The sequence below is a fragment of the Hemicordylus capensis genome, chromosome 3 (assembly GCF_027244095.1).
Source record: "Hemicordylus capensis ecotype Gifberg chromosome 3, rHemCap1.1.pri, whole genome shotgun sequence".
Lineage (NCBI taxonomy): Eukaryota > Metazoa > Chordata > Lepidosauria > Squamata > Cordylidae > Hemicordylus > Hemicordylus capensis.
The window spans coordinates 140,996,197-141,017,636 of NC_069659.1; the positions used below are offsets into that span (position 1 = coordinate 140,996,197).

At 40.0% G+C, this 21,440-nt stretch overlaps 1 protein-coding gene across 15 annotated transcripts in view; it reads right to left on the reverse strand.

Annotated features, from left to right (window-relative positions):
• The window catches only part of MCF2L (MCF.2 cell line derived transforming sequence like), a 178,959-nt gene that overhangs the window by 123,555 nt on the left and 33,964 nt on the right, over positions 1 to 21,440 (reverse strand). The window contains exon 1 of one of the 15 annotated variants that reach the window (XM_053306933.1): positions 3,223 to 4,311. The exons of the other annotated variants lie outside the window; for them this stretch is intronic. Within the exon in view, the coding sequence (XP_053162908.1) occupies positions 3,223 to 3,361 (139 nt within the window). The 5' untranslated portion in view covers positions 3,362 to 4,311. Of the gene's footprint in view, positions 1 to 3,222; positions 4,312 to 21,440 lie in introns of those variants that run through there. 15 annotated transcript variants of the gene reach the window in all.

A 21,440-nucleotide genomic window follows, 5' to 3' on the forward strand; every position in this document is an offset into this window, starting at 1 on the left:
AGTTTACAGGGCAAATCTGACACTTCTGGATTTGCTTTTTTATTTTTCTTTATTGTACACACATCTTAAAACACTTTAGTTCTAAGCTGTCTTGAACTAGAGAGGCAGGATGCATTTTCTAAATAAATTTCTTGTCTGGGCCAGAAATAAGAATGCGAGACCACAACCATTCCCCCCACCCCAAAAGCCCTTTTGTGCTCATGCAAAGAAAAAAAGTGCCAGCAGCTGACCCCTTGTTCGGTTTGCTTTCCATCTGGGGAGGCTTGGGCAGCTGTTTCCATGATGGGATAAAAAACACCTGTCACTGGGATGTCTGTGCTTTAAGAATGACTGCAGGAGTTCACTTACTATCCTTACCAAAACTTTCTTCCATATCCAGTCAATCATGGTAGTGTCTTGTTGAACACTATAGTTATCTATGAGTTCTCATGTATCTGACAATACCCAAGAGCGAGAACCTTCAAGTAGTGAGACTGTGAGCACGCATTGTCCTGAACCCATTCACAGGCAACCAAGATTACAATGACCACATTGAAGGCCTACATATATGTGTCTCAAATTTGACTTAACATATCAACAGCTTAGTCCTCCATCCATCAACCGCTAATATTTGACCATAGAAATATTATTGGGTTTGGCCTCAGTCTACAAATACAAATCAAATCCCCACTGGAAGTCTTCACTAAGTACTTCCATATATGCCATCTTAAGTCTTGTAACGTGCAATATAAATAAAGATTTTTTAAATTTTTATTTTAAATATTTATACCCCGCCCCTCCAGTATACTACTGCTCGGGGCATCTCACAATGTTAATAAAATAGATTATACTTTGTTTATTAAAACAAAGGGTTATATATTTTTTATTTAAAATACCTATCAAGACAAGTTCATATGACCAGATTTCAGAATATCTGACACAACTCTATAGAGATGTCCATTTTCCAATCTTCTCTCAGATGAATAGCTGAGCTGTACACAGCCAACCACTATAAATACAGCTAAGTATTCCATTACCGTGGCCATATCTTGTTTGCTTCATATGTAACCTGGTTGTTATGCCCTTGTCTACTCTAGCCAAATTCATTAAGTTCCAGTTTAGTTCTGCCAAGCCACCTAATGGTGCAGCAGGGAAGTAATGGTGCAGCAGGGAGCAAAAGGTTACCAGTTTGAATCCCCACTGGTATGTTCCCCAGACTATGGGAAACACCTATATCGGGCAGCAGCAATATAGGAAGATGCTGAAAGGCATCATCTCATACTGCAAGGGAGAAGGCAATGGTAAACCCCTCCTATATTCTACCAAAGAAAACCACATACCTCTGTGGTTGCCAGGAGTTGACATCAACTTGATAGACCTTACCTTACCTTAGTTCTGCCAAGGTGCCAACTCTCTTAACTGTGGGAGATTGTTTTATCTACACTTGAACTTTGTTAACTTGCTTTTACAAGAGGAAGATGCGAAGAGGCTATTAGGTTTAAAGCAACAAAAGGAATCCAGTTGAATAGGATAGTTTACATAACCCTATAGAGCCAGACCCTATAGAGCCCTTCAACTTCAGCCTCTACTCTGAAGGCAACGTAAAGGGAGCACTGATAAGAGTATGTTCAATACTTCTGCTTGAGTTTGACTTAATTCACTCCTGAGCAAGATATAAAGGTGTTTGTCAAAAGCCTATTAGAGTGTTAATAAGTGTGGGGGTAAGTAACTAAGCTGTGTTCCAAACATAATGAAAAACTAATTTTTCCCTGCTAACTGGGCAAAGAGGCCTCTTTTACCATGGTGATTCTCTTTATTTAGCAGGAGGAGAGTAACTGGCCCTATCCACCTCCAGGACAGTACTTCCAGTGACTGTTGCTGGTGTCTATCTTATGTTAGGGACAGGGTTATTTGTTTGTTATTTCTCTGTGTTAACTGCCCTGAGCCATTTTGGAAGGGCGGTATAGAAATTGAATTAATAATAATAATAATAATTTTCACTGTATTTGGGTCTCAGTTCTCTTGTGATTTTCCAGTAAACATGAGAAAGCAGCACAGAGCTTTGGCTTTTGTTGTGATAAGGAATTCCATAAATATTGGAAGGAACCCAATTTATAAAATTTGGTACACCAGGTTGGAAATCTCCTGAAGGGTTACAATCTGTTATAATAACCTTACTCATGTCAGTTTGCAAAATTGTGTGTTCATAAGTGACAAATATGTTGCCCCCCCCAACATATTTGTGGGCACTGAACTGGGCTCTGAACTAAGGAAATTAAATATTTTAAACAAAAACCTGCTAACATAACTCACTGGTCACTATGATGATTTTGCACTTGCAAACCCAAGGTTCTCTTATACAAAGCTGTAGCTTACTACTGGAAGTGAAGGATCAATTCACATCTCTGGCATTCAACCTTGCTCATTCAATCAATTTCATTCAATCATTTTATTCACGGCCATAAGCCAAACAAAATTAAAACTTTAGACATTTACCACAGATAAATATACAGGATAAAATAACTAAAAGATACACAATCAGCCTCATAAAACCCCATGACGAGAGGTCAGTTTCATAGCCCCAGCCTTGCTCTGTGTTAAATGCTACTGGTGGCTACATCTGCACCAATTAATGTAAGCCTTTAAGACAATTAAATACTAAAGAAGATAAGTTTTGGTGTACTTGGATATACTACATGTAAGCTTCACATAGGAAATTTAAGTTGACGACTTGGGTTTCAGGTCATATATATTGCATACATTGTCTTCCATTCTTGAAACAGGAAAAACACAAATTGCATATATGTTTCTAGATTTTATGAATGTCATAGCCTTCTAAACAAGAAATGACTGATTAATACAGTTTACACTCCACAAAGAATGAAACCAATTTCCATATTTCATTAGAGGTAATAAAATCAGAAATTAAAATTTCATGTCCCCCAGATTACAATATCAGCGAAGGCTGACCCTAATACCTGCAAACTATTAAAATATGCTTGAACTGATGATTGTTCTCAAAAATAGTACAGACATAACTTTTTTAAAGTATATTTGCAACAATGAATTAATGTGGAGAAAAATGCAATATTTTTTAAAGGATAGCCTTAAAAAAAAGGTACAGATATAAGCAAGAAATATTGTGCCTATAAGAATGGGCATGCATTTTAAATATTACTGTTTAGGAACAGGGCTAAACAGATTATAATTCTTTATCCTGAAACTAAAATAAAGCATTCTCACCAGAACAGCTGTGACGTTTTCGCCCATTTGTGAGACAACACTGTACTCCTGAGAAAACATTGTGAAAGACGCGGCTGAGTCTGTGAAGAATTTGGGAACTATTTTCTTGGGCTTCTGTTGAATATCTACGATGTGACATTGTGTGTACCTTCACAATAACCTTTTCTAGAATTGTTTCACACAATGAGACACAAACCTCTTGTAGCCTTTACTGTTCAGGATATGCAAATGCTACTCTAAGAGAGAAGGTTTTTGTTGTTTTTTCAAGTTTCCAAAAACTATAAGATCAGAAGGTGAAGTCTAATTGTATTTCACTTCTCTTCAAAACAACAGCAACAACAAAAAGGAAGCCAAAAATATTTCTAGACCCCCTATTGCACTTGTGGGTTAATATGAACTTCTGCTTGATGAACTTGAAAGTCTATAGCATATTTCACAATACTACCACTAGCATCTTGATGCACAGAATACATTAATTGCTTCTCCTCTTCAGCAGCTGTTATTTGATGTCAGAAATCTACAAAAATGCTTTCACACTCGGAGGCAAATCCAGGAAAAGACACATTGTGTAGCAATAGTTGAATAGCTAAACTTGCATTCTGTCACTGGATCCAAATATTTTCTTTAAATAATAATAGAAAAAGAACCACGTTTAGTTGCTTTCACTGAAGAAGTCACAGTCCATCTTCTAGGCATATATTTCCCCACAATGTTTAAGAGTTCTCCTTCATATCTAAATCACGTGTACCACTCTCTGCATATTTACAGACGTTGTCTTAATGCACTAGGTGTTCTGTAATTGTCAAGTGACGTCTTGAGCTCCCACTCTAGAAGGGCACTTGGAGGTCCTCTTCAGATAGTCTCAGATCAGCACTCAGTCAGGCATAAACCTACTGCTATCACTGTACTCATGTACATGACCCAGCATGTACCCTCCAGAGGTCAGCACTTTGATGTTAATTTCAATGAAGCAGAAGAAAATAGCAATGCTAATAAAGTGCTATAAACAAATGCTGTAAGAAATTAAGCACCCTTCCTGCAATGAGTTTGCTTTAATTGTTCCTTCAACTCCAAGACATGCTGCAGCTGTACTCTTCAAAGTCAAAAAGACTTTCCCCCATGAAGCATTCAAAACAGAAATATCTCAGATAATACCTCCCAGGAACATTGAACCTAAACACACAAATAACAGTAGGAAGGAAGGGAGGGGAGAGAGACCATTGCTATCTTAAACCATACCAGGAAGTTCTGCGCTGTCTGTTCTCCTCATCAAATTGAATACAGGAGAGAGAATGGAAACTGATTACGTTGCTTTACTTGGCAGCAACCACTTTCTATGAAAGACAACTGTGGGTGTATTCTGATTATCAGTATTTTCCCTCAACAGCACACTGACTTCTATGATGCTCTTCTATGATGCACTACAAGTTCAACACACCCGACTTGGAACCACACATCACAATTTTCCCAAACAGAAAACACAAAAGATGCCAATTTGATGGAAGCAACAGGAATGGAACAGGAAAGTCATAATGCATGAAATAGCTTTCAGCAGCTGCTTTCTGTCTTACAGAATCCACACAACCTTCCAGAAAACAGAAGCCAATAAGTTATAATCAAAGATGAAAAGAAATACATTTAATGGAAGTACCAAAGCGTTTCAAGCTGGTCACTCTTCATCAAGAAATACTAAGAATATTGCTCAATACTCAGGTATCTTTTAGGAAACCTCTAGTCTTTATCATATTTTGTAGTTGAGCTTGACTCCTGAGAGTAGCATTTAAACTAGGAACTCTCAAACTTTGGTCCCCAGGTGTTGTTGGATTAAAATACCCATGAAGGTCATTGTGGCTGAGGATGATGGGAGTTGTAGTCCAACATCTGGAAACCCAAGTTTGAGAACCTCTGGATTAAACACAATTTATCTTATCTCTAACCCTTGGTGAAGAGAGTCTCACTTGAAATACTTTGCAGGGCTTGGCATTTTCTACTAAAAGTGTTCTAAGAACCCCGTTCTTAGAATACCAAACAGTAATTTTTTTAAACAAATCAAAACATGGTGGAGAACCCTGGTAACTTAAATCTGCCCAAGTTACATGAACACCTGTAGTTTATTAATGCTTCGTTACCTCACTGTAGAATCTTAATTTAGAAACAATTTTGTGATATCAAATACTTTCCTTCTATCCTTAAAAACAGAAATTCTCCAATAAACTTTAAAGATAAAGAAGGGCTGGGGGAGAAGTTATTTCAGGAAACACAAAATGAAATATAGTTCTGTGCCTGGAAAATTACATGTTATATTAAGCATACACTTAATGTTGACATTTATTTTTTCTTAACTAAGAAGCAGTCAGAAAAGCTCCCCACAGATCAGGGCAGCAGGATAGGGAAGGAGGGCATATGCCCTTTGTGCCCCACTCTAGGTTAGGGATATGCACAGAACCGGGTGGGCAAAGTTCGAAGGCAGTGAGTGGGGTCTGACTTTAAGGTTGGGGAGGGTGCACTTACCCCTCCCTCTGCTTTCTTCCCGCCGGCGCTCTGTTTGGAAAGGCTCCTATGGGGCAGCAGCATACCTCCCTGCTGCCCTATCTCCTCTTTGCCTGGAAGTACCAGGAAGTACCCAGTGCACGTGCATGCACCCAGAGTGTACACGCACACCAGGTACTTCCGAGCAAAGAGGAGACGGGGTGGCAGGGAGGTATGCTGCCGCCCTTAAGGAGCCTTTCCAAACAGAGCACTGGCTGGGGAAAAGCAGAGGGAGGGGTAAGTGCACCCTCCCCCACCCTTAAAGTCAGATCCCCCCTGCCTTCAAACTGGCCAAACAGCTGGTTGTTTGAACCGGTTGTTCGAAACTTAAAAGGGCCTCCGAATGGGTTTGTGCACATGCCTACTCTAGGCCCAATAAAACTGCAGGCCTTTAAAGCTATAATTTGCCTCTGAAGGGAAGCTCCCATTGGTACCATCAAGATAGGGCAAATTAACATTTTTATTATTATTTAAGGTGTGTGTCTGTGTGTCTCAACTTAAACAGTTTTACCCACCTCCAATATCCGTCCTCCCTGCATTGTCCATCCATGGTCATCTGGGGGCGGCAAGGGCAGTCATGAATTCAATGGGGCTTACTCCCATGTAAGTGGATATAGGATAGCATCTCCCTGCCCTGGAAAAAGCCCTGCACATGCCCATGTCTCCATTTAACTGCCTCCTACTTTGCATTCCCAGCCACCCTCCATTTTCTTTGGCCATGTGAGCCAACTGACAACAAGTATGCAAAAGACAAGACTGGACATGTTGAGACAGACAATTAGCAATGAACCAGTGTCAGTAGATATAGTGGAGTGCACAAGTCATTGCTAACTTCAGCTAGGAGATCAAGAAAAACCATTATGTCTAGTGAAAAGGAGAACATTAGAACTATCAGTGATGATACAACGGGCAGTGTATTTCATTTCATGTATGAATTTCTAGCTGCAAGGAAATGTAACACAATTATTGTTGCTGCTCACAATCAGAAGGAAACAGATGGCGTGACAACAGGGAAAAAAAAATCATTTACATGATTTTCTGGATGCCGACCTGTAAAACGTTCAAACACATACAAAGATTTCTTTTTCAGTCTCCACCTAACAACCAGCAGGCTAATTAGCAGCAATATTCTGCAAGGCTAATTGGAAACACTAACTAAATGGCAGCTGATCCTTTCTCTACCTATGCAAAGGGAAGCAAGCACTGGGATTTAAACAAGTAAGAATTTTGAACCAAGCTGCAGTGCTCATATGCCTTTCTGACATTTTCAACAAAATCGTTGATTCTTTTTAAAAGTTCTCTCATTTTCTGTAAGATTGTAAGTTTTAAAAAAACTTATTCACTAGTGGATCATTTCATAAGTTTAACATGGTTAGAGTTTCTTTTTCTCAGTATTTAAAATCACAAAGGTGTATTAATAAAATTTATTTCCCTACAAATAATAGAACATGTCTGTGGCTATATTCTAGAGCTATGGATAATGAAATGTTTCAACACTACTGTGTCACAAAACAGGGTCTCCATTCTAAGATTCACAAAGCTCTGGCTCCAGATCCTTTGTATTAAGTCTACAGCCTCAGTCTTGCATAGATCAGCATTAATTTCAGGCACACGAAGTAATGATTAAATTCAGTAGCTCACCAATCCATCACATTATGGTTTGGAAGATCAAGAACATGCTATAGGCTGCCTCCTCAAGCACTGCAACTCCCCTTCCCCTCATAATTTCCTGGTTTAATCAAACAATAGTTTGCCCAGTTCAGAGGTAACAGTGAATTACAGTTTGAGCAAACAAGTCAGGGAGGGAACTGGTGCAGGGGCAAGGGAAGAATGAATTGTGCAAGCTCCAGGTTTTGGCAACAATGACCAACCTTGGTTAGGTCATTATGTGTGGATTGATCCAATAAGTTGGAAAGAAGAGAAAAAGCTACTACTTTCGATCAACTAACGCCAGGCTACACACAAGCCCAGAATGGATGTACTGAGTAAAAGCACTTATAGTGCCAAAGCCTCAAGTATGTGTTTGTTTTAACTTACTACATACATAAAGATGCCACATGTAGGCTGGATGTTAAGATAACTGATTTTCACATTAAACAATCTGCAAACAATGTGTTGAATCCAAAGGTGTCATCCTGCTTATGGCTGTTAGACTTCTCAGTAAAGCACTGTGAAAAAAATTCAAATATGACAAGGAGGTTGTGCATAAGCATAAGAACAAACAAAAGCATGAGAACCACTCTAGAACTTACTTGTCAGGGATCCTCAACGTTGGGCCCCCAGATGTTATTGGACTTCAACTCCCATAATCCCCAACCAAAGGCCACTGGGGCTTGGGATTATGGGAGCTGAAGTCCACTAACATCTGGGGGCCCAACATTGAGGATCCCTGTATTATAGTACTGCTTGAAACCCCTAAGTATCTGCAGAACAATGCTGGCAGCTATTTCTCTTCTATACAGTTTCTGGGATCCAAAACACTGGTTTTCTTCTGAACTACCTGATAAAAAGGTCCACCATCCCTCTGTTTAATATTTCCATGCTAAATCCAACTTGTTCTTTCCATTGTTGGTATCATAATACAAATGAAGTCTATTTAAGGGACATTCAAAAGCTCCCCAATTTTCCTGGCAACCATTTAGAGGTGAGAATGACATGCCTGCTTATAGAACTCATTATAGTCAATTATAGTTAATTATAGTCAAATTAGCTACCTAGCACTAAAAGTTGCATTAGATTACCAAAGAAAATCAGGTTAGTTATCTCAGATTACCTTCAAATCAAGGATAAAATTGTAAAGCACACAGAAGAACAGGCCCTGCTGGGAGTGAACCAGCATGGCTTCTGCAAAGGTAAATCTTGCCTCACAAACCTTTTGGAGTTCTTTGAGAGCATCAACAAGTGTGTAGATCAAGATGAACCAGTTGACATAGTATACCTGGACTTCCAAAAAGCTTTTGACAAAGTTCCTCATCAAAGACTCCTGGTGTAGTGGTTAGAGTGCTGGACTAGGACCGGGGAGACCTGAGTTCAAATCCCCATTCAGCCATAAAACTAGCTGGGTGACTCCGGGCCAGTCACTTCTCTCTCAGCCTAACCTACTTCACAGGGCTGTTGTGAAAGAGAAACTCAAGTATGTAGTACACCGCTCTGGGCTCCTTGGAGGAAGAGCAGGATATAAATGAAAAAAATAATAATGGAATAAAGGGACAAGTACATGGGTGAATTGCTAACTGGTTGAAAGGCAGGGAACAGAGAGTAGGGATAAATGGAGAGTTTTCACAATGGAGGGAAGTAAGAAGTGGGGTCCCCCAGGGATCTGTACTGGGACCAGTGCTTTTTAATTTTTTCAGAAATGATCTAGAAGCAGGGGTAAGCAGCAAGGTCGCCAAATTTGCAGATAATACCAAACTCTTTCGGGTAGTGAAATACAAAACATTGTGAGGAGCTCCAAAAGGATCTCTCCAAACTGGGTGAGTGGGCAACAAAGTGGCAAATGAGGTTCAATGTTGGCAAGTGTAAGGTGATGCACATTGGGACTATATACCGTATTAGGAACACACTGCTACAGTTCCTCAGCAATATAAGTAGTAAAAACCAGCTCTTATCATCTGGAGGAATAATAATTCAACATAATTAACTTTGTGGCTGTTTTACATGTCAGGAATTAGAGAAGACAATCGGGCCTAAGAGCCTGTTCAGTGTACAGGAGAACCTCCGTACTCGTGGGAATACTAGCAAGAAATTCAGAAATGTATATGTGGCCCATTAAATACATCCAGTTCATTCGAGAGGGTTCTGTTCTCTATTATTACTATGGATATGGAAACTGTGAATACAGAGTCACTGGGGCAATGCAAATCAGGGGGTTACGTTCCCGGTGGGCATAAAAAGTCCAAAAAATGCAGGTTAAAGGCCCAAGAAATGTGGGTGGGGGGAAAGTGGCCTACCGTGCATCATGGATCCCCAGTAGCCCAGCAGTGACCCCTCCCCCCAGTATTAAAAAATTGGCCAAAAACAGCAAGGGGGGTTGGCAAAAGGAGACATTTTGAGGTTCCCGATCTCAAAATGGTGGCTGGAAATTAACTCCGAGGTCATTTACAGCTAACCCTGAGCTGTAGATATACAAGGATAACCCTCTCCCCCCATTTTCCCCTGTGTATTCGCAGGCTGGGTGTCAATTACCCAAACATGGATATGCAAAACCGTGGATACCAAGTCCATGATTAATGAGCCTCTCCTGTATTCCATTCAGTTCTGGATACAATAATAGTGATCAACTAGAAAGAATGTTCTGCAGAGAACTTTGATAACAGCACAGAAAGCAAACCAGACAGGCTAGAAATCTTGACCACCACTGAGGAAAGAAGGACCCTGTTGACAATGTGAAAATATTTAAAAGGTTGTTAAAAAGATGACAGTGAATATGACTCATGTTGCGAACTGTTATACTGGAAAAGCAAGTAAGCCATCAGTGGAGTTAAAATAAACGTGGCATACCTAATGCTTCATCATCTGTTACATTTTCTTCGGAAAAACATGGAATATTAATTCTGCCCTCAGTGAATCTGTTTGGTCATGCAGGCTACAATTAGTTTTTACATGCATAAAATTCCAGAAATAGGTTAATTTTTCAGACAATTGGTTTCACACCAAACATCTGTAAGTATTGATTATTTTTCATCTGCCAGATACACGTTATGACTAGAACTAGTAGATACACACCACTGCACAACAAACATGTACAGGCAAACCTTGCTATCCAGTATCCACAGTCGGGTACTTGACACCTGACCTCAGAATACAAGGGTGGGGGGAGACTCATGTTGGTTACAGTGGTTAAATTTCACATATCTGTGGTTTCATTTGCATTTGAGGACAGGAGCCATTTTGTGGCTCATTTGCAAAAAAGGAATTATCATGATTTTTTGCCCCCCAAAAGGCAGAATTGGTCCTTTTTGGCGGGGGGCATTGCTGGACATCTATAAACCCACAAAGCACAGCACAGCAATTTATTATTTCTCAAGTTTTTTAGCTGGTGTTTTTTAGCCCCCTCCCCGGAACCTAACCCCAAAGTCCCATTGATGCAATGACTCATCCGCCAGTCCATTATCCGTAGTTGTAGTGGGGAACAGAACCCTGTGGATAACAGAGAATGGAACCCTGTGGATAACTTCATGTACATTCCCTGTATATGAACATGTGGATGATGCGGGTCATAGTCCAACAGCTGGAGAACCTCAGGACCGCCACCCCACCATAGAATATATGAGTAGTCCTGTGGATCAGACCAAAGCTCCATTTAGTCCAGTATCCTGTTTCCCCACAGTGGCCAACCAGATGCCTCAAGGAATCCCACAAGCAAGAGATGAAGGCAATAACCCTTTCCTGCTCCACAGTATACTGCCTTTGAACCCGAAGGTAGCATGCAGTCATTTTGACTAGTAGTCATTGATAGACTCATCCACCATGAATTTGTCTAATACTCTTTTTGAGCCATCTAATCTAGTGACCATCAATGTGTCACTAGATTGCTAGCAGCAATGTGTCACTAGATTGCTAGGCAGCAAATTCCAGAAATTATGCACTGTGTGAAGTGCATGCTCCTACCTACTTTCTCCACAGCTTGCATAATTACAGCTTGTATAATTTTATAAATCACTATCATGCCGTCCATCGTTGCCTTTTTTCCTAAATTAAAAAGCCCCAAATTCTATAACCTTTTCTCATGGGGTAGATACTCCAGGTCCTGAATATTTTGACTGCCCCTTTCTGCACTTTTTCTAGCTCTACAATATCCTCTTTGAGCTCTGGTTATCAGAATTGTACATAGTATTCCGAGTGTGTCTGCACTGGGTATAAGAACATTACAATATTCTCAGTCTCTTTCCTAATGATCCATAGCATGGTGCCCTGCATTAAGTCAGTGAAATATATTTGTATTTATCCAGGTACTCTACCCTGACTATCAGTTCCCTCCAGCATAAGGTCCTTAGCACAGAACTAAAGGGCAGTAGTACAGGAAATTACGATTGCTACCCTGTGCATACTTACTTAGGAATAAGCATTACTGAATGCAACAGGACTTGCTTCTGAATAAACATGCATAAAATTGTATTGCAAGGCTGCAGTCCTAAGCACACCTCCTTGGGGGTATATAACATTTAACACATCCAAATTCACTTCTGAGTTTAAAAAAAAAAAAAAGGTTTAGGATAGAGCTATAGCATCCATGCCTATGTAGTCACAGTAAAACATAGTTGTACAAGAAACAGAAAAACCTCTAAATTTCAATTTTTAAAATCCATCTCACCACAGAAGGCCTTTCCTCGATATGAATGTTTTACTGGGTGGGGTGGAGTTATAAAAGGTTTGTTTCAGATAAAAGTAACGAAATAAAAGCATCATACGACTGTACTTAACACAAAAAACACACAAACATGACAAGAATATCCATTCTGTTGGTGATTTAATAACTAAGGAAATTATTAAAGATTCTTTTCAAATACACACACACACACACACACACACACACACACACACACTTGAGGCTACACATTTTCCAGAGCATTTGCCACAATGATACAGGCACAAAGATCCTTCTGTGAAATTGCATTTTTCAAAAGTAACCCCCATGACATTGTGCCTTTAAAGTCTCATATGAACAAATGCATTATTATTTTCATACGGCTTCTGAAAAACTAAGTGGTTTTCAGAACAGTATTTTTTCCTTAAATTTCCAAAGCTAAAAATCCCATAAAGTCTGTCAAAATGCAAAACAGTATTCTTATCAGTTATTTTTGGCTTTTTTTCCCCCCTAGGTGAGAAAACAGCTCAGGTTAGATTTTACACCGCCATTTTAATATATCATCTGGCACAAAACTGAATGCTGTGAAATTCTACTACTTCACTTCTTCTCAGAAAAATGTTGTATCTTTTTTGGCTAGCTTTTTCTTTGATGGGCTTGGGTATCCAGGGAATGTCGTTTGTTTTATATATGAGATTTCAATTGATTAATTTTGTAACCTGCTTTCAGCTTTGGGTATGTTGAATTAAAACGTTTTACATAAATAACAAAATGTGCTATATGTTTTTACAGATTGGAGTTTTTACTCTCTAGCATTTTGAAGAGAAGTATTTCCATATAAGTGTCCTGCAAAATCTCTCAGCTCCAGAAAAGCAGAAAAAGCATTAAACAAACAACACACACAAAAAAAACACAAACACAAGACTATTGCTTTTCTACAGTTTTTCATCCTATACTTCATGGCACACAATTAGTGCACTCAGATCAATCAGGATTGTGTGCTTCAGTCAAGGTAACTAATAAAAGGCCCAGTTCAGACAAACCACATCAATCTCTCTCCTCTTTCTTCATCCTTTCTGGCACCCAGCTAAATACAAAGCATAGTGGTTTGCTGAAGCACCATTTCCCGTAATTTCCAAACCAGGGAAATGTGATGTAAGTAATCTAAACAAACCAGGATCAAACCATGATTTGATATCATGGTTTAGTGGAATTGCTTAAAAACTAAAGATTCCCAGTTTGGACATTATCCAAATTGTGGTTCAACAATCCAGTACCCTTTGCAGAAAAATGGAGAGGTGAGCACGTATGAGCTTATTGGTTCACCTACATTGCAACCTGTGTTGACTATGTGAACTAGTGCGAAATATCCCCAACATATAACTCTAAGAAATTTGCAAACAAGGTCATTCACTAATAAAGTTATAAACAAAAAAAGAAAGTACACTAGCTATGTACCCCTCGTAACAGCTAGACATTTTCAAATAAGTAGCAGTTTGGAAACTTGAATTTGTTTCAACTTGATTAAAGCAAAGAATCCTTGGACAAAAAAAGAAGGATATAGAAACCATTTCCTCAAAGGAAAGCAAGCAAACAGAAGCATAAATAGCTTTTCATAGGAAGGTGTCTAAAAATAGATGGGAGCCCAGATTATGTGAGAAGCAGACATTGTGTCTACACAGATTAAAGAAATTGGTTTTTTACTCAAGTTACCTATCCTACTTACAAATCCCAAGGGGAAGCCGAAGTAACTTTCAATTGTATTTGGCTACTCAAGGTCAGGAGCTACAGGGATTTCATATATTTAGTAAAATCACATTTCACAATGATTTGCTCTGTCCCTACAGCAGACATGATAGTGAATATTCAACTGCCTGTGTGGATATATGAAGGAGAGAACAGAGTGGGGGAAGGAAATTCTACTCATTTCTGGTCATCAGACTTTTAAGAGTCAGCTCAAAATAGAAGTTCACTAAAACAGCTACCCCTCCAGAAGAGACAAGCTTTATTGAGTTTTTAAAGTGGCTTGCCTCTTCTTGAGTAGGAGCCTGATGCAGAAAAAGCTTCCTGGTGTGCATGATACCTTTATTTGCCAGCTAATTACTTTGGATAGGTTTGATCATTACTAAGAAAGTTAATAAAAGTAAAGACATGAGGGAAAGCTAGTTCTCCCCTTCATATTAGGAGAGGTCCAGTTAGTGATTCAATTCCTTTGTACATCATCTATCTATTTTAACACTGCTTTTAATAATTAAAGTTATTTAATAATGACACACTCAACTCAACTGCATGTTGCATTGTCCACATCCATATATCATTGCCTTTAAAGGATTGCAATAAACCTCAAGGCTTGGAGGAGACTGTACAAATAGCTCCAACATTCTCACACAGCAGCTTATCTCTGGTGTTCCCCCTCCCCCCCCACCAGCCTCCCCCTGGTCTCAAAACGGCCTAGTTCTTGAGGTTTTCAGCCTGTTTGGGCCTCTTCGTGCTTGCAGCAGCCATTTTGGAAGCTGCCGTACATGCGCAGTGGCCATTATAGCCATTAGGTCCTCCTGTTCTAGGCTCTGCTTGAGGTATTCTGTGTTTTGTACTCAGATGATATTTTGGGATGGGGCATTCAATTAGATGACCTCCTCTCAATACGTACCCACTTGACTAGGGATGTGCAAAACGTTTTGATGGCCAATTTAGACTCGAAATGGGCTGTTTCAAGTGTCTCAAGCTCAGAACAAAACACCCTTTAAATAAAGGGCTTCAAGTTTAGAACAAAACAACCCCATTTTAATTTTAAACTTTTTGAGAGCCATTTTGGCCAGTTTTCCTCTTACTGGTTGGTTTTCTGGCACTGGCTTCCGAATGGCTTGTGTTTTCCTTGTTTCTTGGTTGGCTTATTATCATATAATCAAGTGTTGTCATGGGCAACTGTGCCCCCACTTGTATCATATTACATTCAATAAAGTTGGGGGTGGGGAGGTGGGGAAAAGACATACTAGAAGAAAATTGGTCTTCAAGTTTAAACAACAAAAAACGATTTTATATATTTATTTTATTTATTTATTCAATTTTTATACCGCCCTTCCAAAATTGGCTCAGATCTTCAAGTTTAAACAACAAAAAATGAACCACTGATAGTAGTATGTAACTAATAAAAAAACATACCTGTCACATCACTTAAAATATAGTTCCAAGTCACTCAATCCTTGGTATAGAATCTAAAACTGAACTAAGGCACCTAAATCAAGGAAAAATGACCCCCTTTTAATCTATTTTCTCTCAGTCTAACAGATGGTTTCAATTTTTCAAGTTTTACGATATGCCACATCTTATGTAACTATTTTGAAATGGAGGCAATACTGCTGGAAGTTCTCAGACTTACAACACAATTCATTCCTGAAATCAAAATGCCTTGACTTGGAACCCATTTCCACATGGGAAACTATATTATAAATGGAGATTTGGTTCAAGAACCAAGGACAGATACCTTATTTTTTTCCTGCGGCTGTCAAAGCTAGTGGTGTGTTAATCACAGATGAGCAACCCTGCTGCAGATACATTGATGGTGGAGAATTAAAAGTTGCTCACCCTTGCCACCCACTCTCTTTTTCTCACTTTTTCATGGGAGAAAGGGAGGCAACCGGATAGATCACCTCCTCCTGGGCAACAGTTAGATGGGGCATGAAAGAGAGCAGGCAGGAAACAGCATGTAGGCTGGGCTGTCTCTCTATCTCCATCATAGCGCAGGAGCTGAGCCTGGAGGAGGAGTGTTAGTGGCAGGGGAAATCTCTTTGATAAGGGAGTCAACCAATCACACCACAGCCTCAGATGCAGCAGTAGCTGCCACCAGGACAGTCTCACTAACAACATGAGTCTAACCTACTACTGTTCCCTCCTCCTTCACTCCCACATCAGAGACCATCTAGTGGACCCTTCCACGTCATGTTGTAAAGTTGAAACAAGGGGGCAATTAAATGTCTTAAGTAACATTCATCTTAACGTGGGCAGTCTTAAATTGAAGGTTTCCCATATTAGATTTCCAATTACCAAGATCCAACCACAGACATGTTCTTAACTACATGTTCTACATGGGATGTTCTTAACTCTGTTCTGAGTGACTTTGATCCTGCAAAACACATTGAATCCAAGCCAATTTACACTAGGGATATACATGAACCTCCGTGCATGCACTGGTTTGAAACAAAACTGCTTCAGTGGGTCGAGTGTGGTGCGGAGGGGTTGGGGCAGCAAATGGCACCACTGAAAGTGATGGCAGCAGGTCCTTACCTGCTCCACGCAGCTTCCTGCTGTGGCATTGCACTCATCTGGCTGTGCACAACAGCTCAGGTATGCACATGGCCATTGCAAATGCATGGTGGCCATTTGCATGATCAGTATGGTGTTGCTGACCACGCAAATGACCATGTGATCACTGATGTGTGGAGGCCATGTGATGTGTGGAGGCCATGTGATCGCTGGCAACGCCACCATGCACGGGCTGATTGGGAGTGTGCCACCACTGTGCGTGGGCTGATGGGTGTATGATGCTGCTGCAGGAAGTTGCAGTGGAGCAGGTAAGGACCTGCTTTCATCACTTTAAATGGTGCCACTTGCTGCTATCACCCCACGCCACACTCAACCCGCCAAACCGGTTTGGCTTCGAACCAGTGTTCAAACTTCAGTTTGTGCTTTTGAACGGGTCTTCAAACCTTAGTTCATTAACACCACCTCCTCACCTCTTCCAATTCCACAGCATTGGAACACAAGTGAGTAATAACCTGGAACAGTTAAATTGAGAGAAGTGAGCAAATGAAGCCATTGTCCTATGAGAAAAGGAACAAGAATAACCAGAAGAAATATATTACCTTCATAAACTGAAATTCTGATCACAAATATCTATTTACATTTTTATTCAGCCTTTCTTCTAGGGAGGGCAGCACACATGACTTTTCATTCCACCCTATTCTCTCAACTACTCTGTGAGGCAGATTAAATGGAACAAGTGACTGGCCCAAAGCCACCTAGTTAACTTTAAGGCTATATGGAAATTTGAGCAGGCTTCTCCTTCCTCCAGTACTCTGTCCTCTAGATTACATTAGGGATGTGCACAAAACCAGTTCGCCCAGTTCGGTTCGAATTCGAACCAGGTTTGAACCGGGAGGGGGAGGTTCGGTTAGAATTTGAACCATTTTGAACAGTTTAGAACCCCCAAAAGTGGGTGGGGTGGTAGCTGGCATCCATGGGTAGCTGGCACCCAACCCCCAAAACAATCGGACACTCGTACAACTTTTAATGAATTTTTGAATTTTATTTTTATTTTTTTCTCATTAGGTATAATGGGACTTGAATCAGCCCATTATTCCCTATTGTGTAGCACCCATGGGTGCCAACTACCACCCAAACCCCGAAGCAATCGGTCACTCCTACGATATTTTATGAATATTTGAAATATTTTGAATTGTTTTTCTCATAGGGTATAATGGGACTCGAACCAGCCCATTATCCCCTATTGTGGAGCACCTAGGGGCACAAAAGTGGGTTGGGTGGTAGGTACCCAGGGGTGCCTATCACCCACAAAACCCCAAGGCAATTGGACACTCCTCCGATTATTGGTGAATTGCAGCCCCATAACTGCACTTGGGGGGTGCCGGTGTGGCCAAGAGCGAGTGGTGGTGTAGTGCACAGAGGGTGCCAACCACCCCCATGGGTTGCTAACCCATGGGGTACAGGGTTTTGTTGTTTCTGAGGTATTCTACTGTACCCCAGTTCGAGTCCCATTATACCCTATGAGAAAAGCTAGGTTCGAGTCCCATTATACCCTATGAGAAAAAGATAAAAATAAATTTCAAAAATGCATTTTTAAAAATCATACGAGTGTCCGATTGCTTTGGGGGTTGGGTGGTAGGTACTCATGGGTGCCAGCTACCACTCCACCCACTTTTGTAGGTTCGAACCGGTTCGAATCAACCCCCCCCGTCTGGTTTAAATTCGAACCTGCAGCTCGAACCCGATGGCTGATTCAGTTCGAATTTGAACCACTGAACTGAACCGGTTCGAATTTGAACCATTTGCACATCCCTGGATTACACTGGCTTCAACAGGAATCAAGCAGGCTTAATTCCAAGAATAGGCATTTAAGATTTCAGTCTTTACATTGCAAACTTCACAGACAGACAGAGCAAGGCACCACAAAACATGTCAAGAAGACATGTCTGAACTGCGAGAAGCTTCCCTACCCTTACTGCTGTGTGCACAGAAGAGAGGGGGCCATTTTTGATTATCTGCGATGCTTCCAGAAGTGTTCTGTGTCACACAAAATATGTCCCCAAGAGCTGCACAGCTCACAGGAACGTATTTTGGTGACACAAGGTACTGGAAGCAGTGCAAATTGTTGAAAATCTCTTCCCCACTGCTCCCACTGTGCATGTGGGCACAATGGTCAGGAAGCTTCCCGCAGCACAGACATGACTTCCTGGCATGTACGTGATGTCTTGCTTCACAGCCCTCAGGGTGATACTTGTGACACAGGGCACTTCGGAAGGCAGCGCAAGTCATTTGATCCCCCTTCTGTTGCATGTTCTATGTGTCATGTTTAGGCAAGCTAAAGGAAGCACAACACTGAAAAGATAGCACAGAGATGTCTTCCTGATGCTTCCATGGTGCCTAGCTCTGGATATCAGTCATTATCTTTTGATAAATGACATTTTAGGATATCCATAAAAGAAAATTCTTTTTCTAAATATAATAAAATGGAGCATGCATAAAGTTTGTAGACAAAATAAGAACACAATGATATGAATTGGTCTTCTTATGACTCCATTTCAATTAGGGTATCTGTACTTTGAACATAATCAGGGCATTTTCATTTCTACACACTGACTTTTACAGGGGTATTTTATGGATACCCCTGTTACAACTAGGGTAAAGAGGCACCTTTTTAACATGGCAATTATCTTTATTTAGCAGGGGGGAGAGTAACTGTCCCTACCCACCCCAGCACAGTATCTCCAATGCTTGTTGCTGGTGTCTACCTTATGTTTCTTTTTCTAGTCAGGGATCCATTTATTTATTTATTTATTTATTTATTTATTTCTCTCTCTCTCTCTCTCTCTCTCTCTAAACCACTTTGGGAACTTTTGTTGAAAAGCAGTATATAAATATTTGTTGTTGTTTTCACAAAATCAATATAGCAGGTTTTTGTGAAGCAAAACCCAGAACTGTTTGACCTTGACTGTGTCCTTGTAACTAGTCATATTGTGATATTCACATTCCTAGGTTAGAAGTACAAGTGCCTACTTTGTATGTCTTTTTCAAGGAACTCTGGCGGGGGGGGAATGGAAGCAGAGAGTTTTTAACTTTAAAAGATGTCACATATTATACAAAAGGCTACATGAAAGTAGTTTTAACATATAATGATCAAAACATTAACAGAAAATCATAACTGCACTGCAAGCCACCAATGTAGTTTACTGTTCAAATCCAACTCCTGTGCACAAAAAACTCAGTGCTTTAGCTGCTCCACCTGAGTTTTCAACATTTCTAAATAAACCAGAAGCCTCTTAGCAAGTATGTTGTTATAGGTGGCTGTATTTCAAACCCATCTGTGTTACACAACCACCTCCTTCCCCCACTCCCAACATATACTCACCAACCTACAAAGAATACACTTTTCTTCACAAATATTGTAGATTATCAGTTGCTGGTCTATCTGAAGTGAGACTTTAAAATATTTAATCACTGCAGTTCCAACACCTGTAGTTCCAACACCATCATCTTAATCACTGAAGGTATCAAAAGAAAAAGGACAGTTTGTAACTCTGGTGGAAATATAGTAATACCCATAGCAGAGAATGGCAAAAGGGAATGTGTTTTTATGCCCTCATGTTCAGGGCATTTATATAAAAGCTTCTGGGGATGGATGCACAATTCAATATGTGAAGTGTCTACAGGCAATACAGAGCCGATGCTTGAGTCTCACAGAAAGGAAAGAGAGATGTTAGTACAGGAAATTTATATGGCATTTAACCTTTTTGAATGATGATTCTGCTTCCCTTGCTACTGGAAGCAGACACTGGAAGAGCCAGCGTGGTGTAGTGGTTAGAGTGCTGGACTAGGACCGGGGAGACCCGAGTTCAAATCCCCATTCAGCCATGATACTTGCTGGGTGACTCTGGGCCAGTCACTTCTCTCTCAGCCTAACCTATTTCACAGGGTTGTTGTGTGGAGAAACTTAAGTATGTAGTACACTGCTCTGGGCTCCTTGGAGGAAGAGCGGGATATAAAATGTAATAATAATAATAAGTATATTCCTTGAAACAAAACCTAGAGATAAGGGCAAAACTAGGCAATGTTACAGTGCAAACATTCAATGCACCAGGAGTGCAGGAAGTCCCTTTTGTCATCTGTCCTTGAAAAGCCATCTAGTATAGTAAAGTGGTTGGAAACATGAACTAAAATGTTGATGGTTCAAATCTCAGCTCAGCCATGAAATCACCAGGTTATCTTGGGCAAGCAAACCATCTCTCACCCTCCTTCCTAACACAGATCATATAATACTTGCCTATTTTACAGGGTTTTTGTAAGGATTACTTAGACATTATTTTAGCAAGTGCTTTGAATACTTAAAAAAAACCCTATATGAATATACTAAAGTATTATTTCTCTTAATCCTGGTCAGTAGGTCCCTTTTAAATAAAATGGAGCTTGTTTCCTAATCAGCATATTTGGGTTTGGGCTGAACGAAGAAAAATAACTAGCAAATTTTGTTGACCAGCCCACGAGTTTTCATATAGGGAAGGAATATATATGACATTTCATATCTGTGACAGATGAACACATACAGCAAAGGAAAACTCCTACTATACATTTTTTCTCCCATTTCAAGTAGATACAGTTTAAGAACTGAAGAGACCACGTATGTTGTAGTACATCCATATTTCAGTGTCAGCTATTTTATAATGAATGTTCAATAAATTCCCCAGTACTTCAATACAACATATAAAAATCATTCATCAACAGTTACATGCGTAATCAAAGCATTTAATAAAAACTATAATAATTTTTTAAAAAATTATGAGTTTGTTTTTGATTCAGACAATAACTCCTGCCTAGCCCATTATTTGCTAGCAGATTCAAATGTTCCTTCTCAAAGACCAGCCTGGAGGCAGCCTTGTAGCACACCTGTCAATCAAGTAATTTCACCGTTGCATTTTTAGAAAGGAGCCTCAGAAGAAAACGGCATATCTGATCTGTACCTGTGAAACAGGAACCATCTAGGAACAAATGCTCATTTTTACTGTACTCTTATTAACCAACCTTCATTCATTTCCACTAACAAATCCTGCTGTATAAGAAGCACAATAAGGTCTAGTACTAATTAGTCATA